The sequence below is a fragment of the Octodon degus genome, unplaced genomic scaffold, assembly GCF_000260255.1.
Source record: "Octodon degus isolate 3935 unplaced genomic scaffold, OctDeg1.0 scaffold00184, whole genome shotgun sequence".
NCBI classification, from domain to species: Eukaryota; Metazoa; Chordata; class Mammalia; order Rodentia; family Octodontidae; genus Octodon; species Octodon degus.
This window is the reverse complement of record NW_004524760.1, coordinates 482464-493941: the sequence shown is the minus strand read 5'-3', so window position 1 is coordinate 493941 and position 11478 is coordinate 482464. Positions and strand designations below refer to the sequence as shown.

The 11478-nt window shown below is 52.4% G+C and overlaps 1 protein-coding gene across 13 annotated transcripts in view; it reads right to left on the bottom strand.

The window, feature by feature from the left end:
- Window positions 1–11478, bottom strand: part of Nrxn2 (neurexin 2) — a 112150-nt gene that overhangs the window by 24900 nt on the left and 75772 nt on the right. For all 13 annotated transcript variants that reach the window (XM_004643751.2, XM_004643749.3, XM_023703905.1 and 10 more), the window contains one exon: window positions 4018–4199. In XM_004643751.2, coding sequence (XP_004643808.1) covers window positions 4018–4199 — 182 coding nt within the window. The remainder of the gene's footprint in view (window positions 1–4017; window positions 4200–11478) is intronic.

Below are 11478 nucleotides of genomic sequence, written 5' to 3'. Positions count from 1 at the left end.
GATGAGAAAACATAGAAAGGAGAAGAAAGAGGGGTCAGGCTGGGAAGGGAGAGGTGGAGGACAGACAAGGATTGAGGTTAGAAGACATCAAGCAAAAAGCCTGAACAACCTTGGGGCCCAGGGCTCTGGAGGATTCTGCAGAGGCCACTCAGGATCTAGCCGGGGAAGTGTTCCCCCATGATTCTGGAGTGAAAGGAAAGGCTTTGCTGAGATCCAAAAAGTGCCAGTCTCTCATGTGCATGTTCTGGTCTTCCCCACAGCAATCCTCTGAAAAGCTCATAGTACCCCATTTTACCCAGGGAGAAATGAGGGCTGGGGAGGGAGGTCAAGTTACATCTCAAAATCCCACAACTCACAAGAAGGGATCCCCAGCTTGGACACCCAGCAGCCCAGACTCCAAAGCCAGTGCCCTTTCCCCCTTCTGCATGTCTTCTCTGGATGCAGCCTGAGTCAGCCCAGCCCTCTACACACACAGAACAGATACAAGGCTCCCTCAGGCCACCTAGATTACAGAAAGAATCCCAATCTGGTCTGGGTATAAGAAGCCACTCTACTGTCAGCTGCAGTATCTAACAGAACTGAAAGGCCTGGTGGCACTCACTGGGGCTGGGGGCATGAATGGCTCACAGGTGGGGCAGCAGTTCAGGGTTGACAGAGCATGAAAGGGCAGAGTATAGAGCTGTGGTTCCCTTGGAGTTCCATGCCCTCCCTGTTCCCCTTTGTGGGGTCCAGTAGAACCTGAGAAGGTCACACACATACACATTTATACATCCATTCAGCATCCCTCCCCAGATGCAGTGTTACAGCTTAGACCTAAAATGTTCCCTGAAAGTCTCACATGTTTGGAAGGTGAATGGAACATGGAGGTGCTATGCTTATCAGTAGATTCATCCATTGATGAGTTCCATAGCCTGAAAGTGCTGTAGGAGATGCAGGCTGATTGGAGATATGGTTCATGGGGGGCTGGAAGGGTGTATTCTTGTCCCCTGCTTCTGCCTTGGATCTCTGCCTCATGGCTGCCATAGGGTGAGCCCCCTTTCTCTCTGCCCTGCCCCCTGTTGTCTTATTCCTGCTTTTGAGTCAGGTGACTGTGGACTGAAACTGTGAACCAAAGAAACCTCTCCCTTAAGCCGCAGGTAATGGCTAGTTCATCCCAGTGACAGAAAGTGACTAAAGCAGACTAAGATATGCAGGAAAGCAGGGAAACTGAGGCCAAGCCTGCCTAGCAAAGAGTATTAGCAAGCCCCACCCATGTTCCACCCACAGACTGACAACATCCCCAGGGAGATGGGTTCATCATCTGCTCCCCACACACGGGAAAGGAACAGTGGAGCCTCCTTGTTACTATTGTTAGTAATAATATCACTCAGAATAGCACCAGCCCTTTGGATGCCTCTAAGGCTTTCTCCCCATGAGGCTCTGTCCAGGCAGGGCTAACGGTCAAGGGCACTTGCAGTCTGGGACCCAGGTTGGCAGAGGGCCGACCAGGGGGACTGGACAGCAGGACACTTGGGTTTCCTAGGAAGCAGCCAAGCTCAGAGCTGTGAGCTCCAGGGGAAAGACAGCTCCCTAGAGCCGCTCCTGATGTGAAGTCAGTTGTCACTTCTGTTAAAGTCATTAATTCCTAATTCCCCAATTACCTCATTAGGCGGCGGTGGGGAGAACGCGGCCGCTCCTACAGCAAATAATTATGGGAGTCAAAATTAATTTGGCAAAGTGGAGCGACGCTTTATTAGAAACGTCAAATTGCTTTTCTCTTATTTTGCTGCCGCCTCCCCAGTCTTTGAGAGCTGCTAATGACGCTGTAGTGGGAGCCGATGTGTCACTGGGGGAGAAGGGGGCTTGGGGCCTAGGCCTTGCTTCTCCATAAACCTGCACACAGGTGAGGCTTCTCCCAGAACCTGGCCCCTAAAGCCCACAAGCTCAGAGACACTCAGCACACAGACACGGTCCAAGCAGCCAACCACGAATGACTAGGACACTGAGAATTTTGTGTAGGCAGGACAATGTGCTGAGTGCTTTACACGAGTGCTCTCATTTACATAGCCCAACATCCTCCTACCCTCCTACTTTCCTGCACACCGGGGGAAACTGAGGCTCAGAAAGTTGTGTCAATTTGCAGAGAGATAGCAAGGAAGGTGCCGAGCTTCCTTGGATCCAAAGTCAGACCCTCTGCTCTAAAGCCATACAGAGTAAAGCCATGCACAGACTTATGTGACAATAAAGAAAAGGCCAGCAGCCCTGATTACAGAGAAGGACACAGGGAAACATAGCTGCATTCTGTCACACAGACAGGAGACTGAAACCACAGAAGACACCACTCCTCAGGGAAACATAAGTGCCCTGCCACATACTCAGACACCATTGGACTGTCTCTCTCTTCGTCACTGATAGTCATAGCTGTCTCTCCCAATAGTCATCATGCTAATGCCGCACTATCAGCGACAGCCACAGCCACACCATCTCTCACAAAAGGTTCCACTCACACTTTGAGACACTGTCTGTCTTGCCTGTCTGAACTTCCAGGCCTTATCCCCAGGTCTGGCGAGTGTCCCACTCACTACTCCTCCCTGTGCAACCCCTCCCTACCTGAGCCTACCTTTATCTACACTGCCTTGTCAAGTGCTGCTGCCACAACAGCCCAGGCTGCTCACAGGACACTGTTGCTTTGCACCTTGATGCCAGGGAAGCGATCTGAAGCACTGTCCTAACACAGGAGCCTAGAGCCTCATCCTCAAAAAGATAGGGAAGATCCACAGCCCAAACAAGCCCTCTCCTCTGACTTCCTCTCTGCCCCTCCAACAGTGCCCTCCTTTAAGCCCAGGGTGCCCCATCCAGACCCTTCTGGCATAGTCTGGACAGTCTGCTCTGTCCTACAGCTCAGGATTCTGGCCAGGACCAACATACAGGATGCAGGCAGAGGAATGGAACAGCAGAAAGGGGCTAGGGCAGCGATGGCAAACCTTTTGGAGCATTAAGTGATACAAACAGCCCACTGCAGCATGCATGCTATGGGTTCACCATCACTTGGCTAGAATGTGGAGGTCAGAGACCTAGGACTTTGGACTGTGAGAGGGCCAGGGAAAATGCTTAAACCAGAAAGAAAATGGTGCCAGAGATCACAGGAAAATGCAGGAGAGGGTAGGACTAGAGGATAGGAAAGCAATGGGGCCACTAAAGACAAGAGTTAAACTTGTCTTTAGTGAGAAAGTGAGGCAAGGAGCTGTAGATATGGTGAAACCTCAAATAGATACTGGGATGCAAGAGAAGTGAAGAAGTGGGACAAGACAAAGGCCGGGGATATAGCTCAGTGGGACAGTGCCTGCCTGGCAAGCACAGGCTCTCAGTCTGATTCCCATTATTAAAAAAAAAAAAGAAGAAGGAAAAAAAAAAAAGGAAGAAAGAAAAAAAACAAGGAAATGGGGATGGGAGGACAGAAAAAGAGAGGTGAGTGCGACAAGAGGTCAGAGTAAGGATTGGGGCTGGGCCACAAAGTCAAGGAGGAGTGAGCTTGACCAGAGTGGAGGGGAGGCTTAGTAAGGGGCTGCTGGGAGGGCAAAGGTTACAGAAACAGAGGTCAAAAGCTTCACAGAGCAGGGGCAAGGTTTGAAGGCAAGATGAAACAGCAAGAATAGGCTAGTGCAGATCAGAGAGGTCAGAAGGAGGGGCAGGAACAGGTACAGGACACAGTGGGCTGTCCTAGGTGGTATCAGAGTGAGCAGGCAACAGTCCAGGGGCAGCCACAAACCTGACTATAGAGAAAGGTTTGGAAACCCAAGGGATTCACTGGATGATGTGGGACAATACGAATACAGATGGCCTCAGCATGTGGGGCCCTACAAATGGGGGATGGGGTCTCTAGGAGTCTCAGTGACAAGGAGGGGGACTGGGTCTCAGAAGTAGAAGTTCCAGCAACCAGGGAACAAGGGAAAGGTTTGAGGTGCTGGTCGGACTCAATGAAGGAAGGAATAGACTGAAAGCAGGAAAAGGGGTGTTGGAGCCAGCTGGGGTCCTTACAATGTGCAGCTGCAAGTAGTCTCCAAGGCCTGAGGCGCTGTCCACCCGCACCAGCACTGCGCTCCGCTGGTGAGTGCTGAAGCCCACGGCCAGGCGGTCCATCCTCGTGCTGGGTCGGTCATTGGGGGGCCACGTGTAGGTGATGAGTGCTCCCCCCTTCCCAAAGATGTATGTAGTCCCAGCTGCAGAGAAAAGGAAAGGGAGAGAGGGAAAAATTATGTCAGAAGAGTAAGCTCAATAGGTAGTTGGGGTTGTGGCAAGAACATGGCAACAACAGGTTTGGGGCGTGGGGCTTTAGCTGTGATGCCCACAGCAGCCTCCAACCCTGCAGTCATAGGGAACAGCTGGCAGGCGGGTGCCTGGGTGAGAGGCTGTGCACACGCATAGACAGATGTAACTGCCTCATCAAGAATTCTAGCTTTAATTACAGCAAAACAGAGAGGTAATACAGAGAGTGACAAAGAGAAGGAGCCCAGAAAAAAGTACATGGAGACCAAGATTACAAGAAAACCCTGGGCAGGAATGACCTACGGACCTGGTTCTGACCAGGTCTCAATTTCTCCCAAGGCTGAAAGAGGTGACAGATTCAGGGTGTGTGCTTCTTTAGGGCCAAAGCTGAGCAGCACCCAGACAAGAAGGTGCCCCAGGCGATGATGGGAAGATGAGCAGGGTTGTGGGCAGCTCTGACTCACTGCCCAGTTCTGGCTTCCTGCCAAGATCTGCCCCCAAGTCCCTTTCAGCCCTCTGGGAATTCTTCTGGATTGTGCAGGACTCCCTGCTTTCCCCCTCAGGCAGAGGTGCCTGGGACCCAAAGCAAGGAGTCCTGGAGCCCTGCCTAGAAAGGAAGAGACAGACAAGGAGGAAAGGAGTTTGCCAGCCAGAGGAAGGAGGCAGAGAGACAGATGGACAGAGAAGGACAGAGAGGGATGTAGATGAGAGAAGCAGAAGAGTGGGAGCCCAAGACGTGGGCTCCTTCTCCCCCCCTCCCCCAACCCACCCTCTCTCCCCTTCTTTTTCTCCTCTTCACCATCCGGCTGCCGGGGGCGGGTGTGAGGTCCCTAACGATCTCAGCCCCAAAATAAACCCCATTAGTCGCCACCTTCCCTCCTGCGGCTGACTGTGCTCCCAGAGGGTGGGGTGGGGGTGGGGGCTGGTCACCCAGTTTCCGGGAAAGAAGCTTGTCTGGCAAGCCTGGAGGACTAGTACCCTGGGGTCTGCTGAGAAGGGAGGAAAGACAACAACACCTTGCATTCTTTAGGACATAAATGGAGCAGATGAGATTCATAAAATGCTTAATTAAATAATTAGCCACTAACAACTCCTCTCAAAGCACTTCTTGGGGGTGAGAGGTTTAAGGAAAGACTTAGCCAGAGAGGAAGAGAAAGTCAGATGGAGCCTGAGGGCAAAAGCTGGGGGTAGACTCAGGGAAAAGTATGGCTTTGTGAGTAGAGAGCTCTGTTCTGGGGTAGGAAACCCTGGGGACAGGAGCTGGGAGCAAAGGGTGCCTGACCTCCTGAAGGGCCTAAGGCATGCCCCAGAAGAAAGCCTACTGCCAAGATGTCAGCTGGTACAAGAGGCTGGGTCTCCTCCAGCACCTGGGTGTCTCTCACTTAGGTGCTCAGGATCCCCTTGTAGTTTGGGCTCTACCCAAAGGAGGCTCTATCCAGGGAGCTCCACAGGAGAGACTCCTGAGTGCACTGAGGGAAGAACTGTCCATGAAGGAAAGGCTGCTGCCTGGGTCTTATGGAGGTAGAGATCTGCAGGGAGTTAAAGTAGGAGAAGCAGGAAGCATGAGTGCCTCTGATGTATTGCAACACCCCACCTTCCTAGACGCGGCCACAGTGAGAGGTGACCCCCAGGGGAAAGGCAGGCAGGAAAGAACTTCCTGGATGTCTCATCACTGACTTTTCACCCCAGTCTGTGGTCAGGACAGCAGCCCCAGCAACAGGGAGCTCAGCTCTGCCACTCCAGACCCAGGTGTCCTTGTTACCTTGGGGCTGTGACAGCACAGTAGTGAAGGCTCATACAACAGGATAGGCCCTGGGTTTACATCAGCGGCAAGCTGGCCAGGTTTGGGGTACACATTAAGTCCCACCCCACCCATGGAAGTCACCTGCATGTAAAGGGCAGGATGTATAGACCAAAGCTGGCTAGGCCTCAGCTTGGACAGTCTCTCCACTCCCAACACTGCAGCACTCCGGAAAATCGGCTGTTTCCATGGCAACTGTAATACCCAGGGTCCTCCCTCCCTTCTCCACTCACAAACTGCACACCGAATTTGGAGGGGCAAAAGGGCCGGGGAAGTTGAGGCACTGGACCCTCACTCATACACTTCCTGACCATTGGCTACAGCCTCTTCACCCTGGACTCCAGGGCCTCCCATGGAGAGGAGGATTTTATTGCGTTCTTGGTCCACTCATACCAAGGAAGGAAACCCCATCTGCCTGGAGTCTGTCTCCAAGGCCCCCAAATCTAGGGGAACAGAGGCCCTTCCTCCCTAATTTCCCAACGGATTCCAAACAGCTCAGCACCACGGACAGAGCCCGGCGCAAGCCCAGAACACCCAGGAGCTAGCAGGCCTGCCGAGTGCCGGGTCCCGCAGTAAGAAGGCGGAATCAGAGGCGCGTGCCCACCGCCCAAGCCTCACAACAGACACATCCTGTGATGCACCCTAGACCCCCACCCCCACACGGCCGGCGACGCACCCAGCGGCACACAAAGTCCCAGCTTGGAAAGGCAGACCCCTGACCCGAGAGACGCAGAGGCTGGAAACGCGGCAATAGGCGCACAAAGACCCGCGGTGGCGGCGGCGCAAGGGCAGGGGCGGCGCACGCGGCTCCTAAACCCATACCTCACAAGACTACCACCGGCCTCCCCGGACTCCCTCATTCCTTGGTCAGGGCTCCCCCGGGATTGATTGCCAGCTGTGCGCACACTGCAGCCAGTTTATTATGCTGGATGGGCCTGTTAGAGCCTGAGTGTGGGGGGGCGGGGGGCAGGAGAGTGAAGGATGAATGGTTTATTGGGCTAGGGTGGCAGTAATTACTCAGGGGGAGACGCTACTCTCCTTTGCACCTCGGCTCCTGCCTGCAGGCACAGAGGACTCGGCCTGGGGGGAGATGCTGATGGAGAAGGTGGGGCCTCCGCAGGTCCCAGCAAGCTGTCCTAGACCCTGCCCTGGGTTCCCCCAGAAGAGAGGTGGTCTAGAAAACCTGCAGCCCACTACACAGGCCCACATCTAGAAGCCTGAGAGCTTCCAGAAAGTATTCAGAGCCTAAACATGGCCCAAGGATGGTAGGAAACAATTGTTCTGCTACTCCCTAGGAAATCACCAACAAGTTGAATTGTGCTTAATATTTAGGGGGGCACTACACTCAAGTCCAAGGCAAGACAGTTTTTGGCCAGACACATGATGCTGCAAGCCCAGGGCTGGCATATTCTTTCTGCCCACACCCAACATAATCTTACTGCCGCCTAGACCCAAAAATTCACTGATCCAGTGAAATATTCTAATGGATCAAGAACCTTCCATACAATCTCCACACACTTGTATTCTAGGAAGAAAAACCCACAGCCAATCATTAACAATGGTCAATGTATTGCACAACATCTGCCTGGCAAGCACAAGGTTCTGAGTTCAATTCCTGACACAAAAAAAGACCTCCTAGATCTAAGTGGGGCCAGGAATATAGTTCAATGGTAGTGCCTGCCTGGCAAGGGTAAAGTTCTGAGTTCAGTTCCCAGTACCCCCCCAAAAAAAGTGGTTTAACCCAAACTCAAACAACATAATCACTCTCCTCAAAGTTAAAACTACATGTGCAGACTCTGTCTGCCTGTGTACCTGCCACATCAGAAGACATGATAGAAACCTTCTGGAAGAACTAGAAATGTGAAATGATAAAGCCTCCTGCACAATCCAGAAAAGCCTGTGTCTTGGTGTTCACAGCAAGCATCAGATCTGTGAGAACCTCCACACCCCAGAAGGTGAGATCTCCACAGGTCCAGATCCCTATGCTCAGCTTGATTTTGATCTAAAATCCCAGAACATATTCCTTCAACTCTTAAAACAATTTCTGGCTATAAATCATTCAGTTCGAAATCTAAGTTGACATATCGATATCCAGAATCAAAACACATGGTGGACCCTTTTATAAACTGGAGTGATAAATCCAGAAACTGTGGAAGCTACGGATCAGGAACTGAAGTGGGATTAAATCCTCTTTTCATGGCTCCTAGAAGTCCCAGAAATGAATGTTGGGGATGACAACTCCAAGAATTTGAAGCTAGAGTTGGAAGTGGGGAGGAGGTCAAGAACCAGGAGAGAATCACTTCCTGAGTCCATTTTTAGGACACAAGTGTGCTGATCTTTCTAAGCCCCAGAGCAATACCAGGTCCAAGTATCAATGGTGTCTGGCAAGTGAGTAGGGACATTACATAAGAGGACAGGTTGAGGCTGGGAATGGAAATGGGGGAAACAGTAGCAAGGAAGGAGCAAGGGAAAGGAGAAACTCAGCAAGGCTCCAAGAAGGGCAAGTAGAGACCAACTGCAGAAAGAACAGAGACTCTTACTAGGGGGCCTATAGGCAGGAGGAAGTCTGTCCTGTCCTCCAGCCAAGCACAGAGTCCTAAAATGAGCCAGTCTTCTCACCTCCCACCATGGGGGAGGGGGTCAGCCATGACAGGTGGCCTCTTCCCTTGTCTCCTAGCTTTCTTTGGATCCTTTTCCTTCCTTACAGCTACTCCGACCCTCACAGGTTCCTCCACCCCTCTCCAGCCACTTTCCATCACTGTTTTGTGGTACTCTCCAGCTCTTCTGCTTCCCTGTGGCCCTGGGCAATCACTGGCCTTTTCTCTGCAATCCCAATACCAACATTCCATAGGTTCTCCCCCATTCCCCCAAAAGCTCTGTCTGCCTGTGTCTGTGTCCCTGAGGCACATGAAAAGCCATGGAGAAGACTTGTGGAAGATCTAGAATTGTGAGGGAATAAAACATCCTGCACAATTCAGGAAACTGTTGGCCCATGCTCTTTCCCTCTGCCTACCTCCTGCTTTTTGATGGAAACCCTGGGGACTCTAGCTCCTGAGCCCTCATTCCAGTCTTCCCATCATCCTTGGGCCAGCACCTTTCTGCTTTGCCTTCCTCTCTCACCTCCTCTCCTCCCTGCAAAGCTCTCCCTCAGAATATTTGGCTCCTCCTTCCTGTCTCACCCTTTGTGCCTTGCCTTACTGCCCAGCAAGACCATGGCTTCACTGGATACCTTTGGGAGAAACACTGGGCCTTACAGCCAGAAAAGAACAATGAAAAGGGGCCAGGAGGAAACAAGTGTCAGAGAGATCCTGAAGAAGGAGGGAGGGTTTGGATCAGAAGCAAGGTGTGTGGTGGGGACATGGAATAAGAGAAATAGAGTACTGCATGGGAGAAACCCAGTAGAGATGAATTAGATGAGGGACACTATGTTGAAAAACAGAGAAAAAAGGAATGAAGAAGGGTGTCTAAAAGGGCTGCTCCTGGAGAATTGGCTGAAACAGAAGTAGAGACATGAAAAAAGAAAAAAAAAAAAAAGGAAGGAGAAAGGGGAAGACCAGAAAGGAGAGCAGAAAGACTAAGGGTGCGATGGGGGCATCAATAGGAAACAAGGACAGATAGATGTGGAACAATGAATTAGAGGCAGGAATGGGTGTGGAAATGGGAGGCAGTGAGGGGTATGGGCTGGAAGTAATGAAGATGCAGGTGTAGAACATGGTGAGGAACAAAAACAATGAAAAATGAGAGGTGATGGATAAGCAGACATTAGAAGTGATGAGCATCCAGGATGGGAAAGGATGGAAGGACAGAAATGAAAGGCTGCACTAGTACAGAGTAAAAAGTGATGAAGGCACCATGATGAGAGGGGATGGGAATCACGATCAAGCAGACAGGAACATGGAGGTGCCAGAGTGTCCAGATGAGAGGTGACAGGGGTACAGAGGTGGCAGGTGAGGACAGAGGCTACAGAGGTGGGAAGTGATAGGACAGAACAAGAGGTAATGAGAGTACAGGAATGGGATGGGATGTAAGTCCAGTAAAGGGGGGTGATGGAGGGCTGAGGGGGAAACCAAAGATGAAAGGTAATGAAATGTAGATGGAGGTGATGGGGTATCCTACAGAAGGAAACGATACAAAGAAAGGAAGTGATGAGTACACTAAAATAGGAAGTGACAGGGTACCTGGGACAGTAAGGGACAGAAGCTTTGAGATGGAATATTGGCAGGGCTGGGATGAAAATGATGGGAGCTGACAGAGAAGAAAATAAATGTAAAGGAGGTAGACATGGAAGGAAATGGGAAATAAGGAGCATGGAAGTCGTAGTGGCAGAGTGATGGGGCAGAGGATTGAGGACAGAGATGGGAAGAGATGGCATATGGAAAACCCTAGGGGTCTAAGATTCCAAGTGACATGTGCAGGGCCTGAGAGGGAAGGAAGGGAGGGTGGAAATGAGGAACAGTGGAAGCGAGAAGCGGAAGGTGGTGGGATCTGAGAGGGAAAGAAGGGGTTGGCCATGAGGGACTGGGATAAGAGTGGCAGTGAGTGGACAGTGACAGAGGACCAACACAAGAGGTAATGGCCAGGCTGGGAACACAGAAGTGCTAGGGCTACGGAGGTGAGAGCTGCAGGGTCAGAGGTGCAGAAATGAGGTGCTGTGGGCATTGCTGAAGTAAGGGAAGCAAGGGTGGGCAAAGCCAGGACAGCCATTGGGAGGTGACAGAAGACCAGTAATGGAAAAAGAAGGGAAGGCTGCAGCAGGGACAGAGGTGACAGAGACAGAGATACAGAGATGAAAGAAGAGATGGGGCATGTCAGAGGCAGAGGTGACAGATGGGGGCAGCATGGGGGGTGAGGGTGAGGGTGCTGCAGAAGTGGAGGTGAGAGAGACAGGAGAGATGGTACAGGGCAGGGAAGGATGTGATGAGAACAGGAGGGAGGACTGCACAGAAAGAGCGGGAGGACCAAGAACCAGCGGACACTGAAGCAGAAAGGTGGTAACAAATCAGGCAGGGACAAGGGGGTGAAGACGGGCAAAGTGATAATGACAGATGAGGATGACAGGAGTAGCAGAGCCAAAGGTGAGGGTGGGGCAGAGCCGGCCGGAACTGGCGAAGGGAGGCACCGCTCGGCTGCAAGCATAGGGGCTGGCTCCGCACAGCTGGGGTGCGGCCGCGGGGGCCTGGGCGGTGCACCCGGAGGCCAGGGCGGCCAGCGTCGCAGCGCCACTTACCGTGCCCGCCGCGGGTGAGGAAGGGCATGCGGTTGATGGCGATGGGCACGGTGCCGTGCTTGTTGTGGAAGTGGTGGACGTGGTGGGTGGTGCTGAGGCTGGACGAGACCCGGGCCCCCTCAGCCGCCCCCAACAGCAGCAACAGCAGCAGCGGCGGCAGCAGAGACAGCAGAGGCGGCAGCGGCGGCGGCGGCGGCGGCGGCGG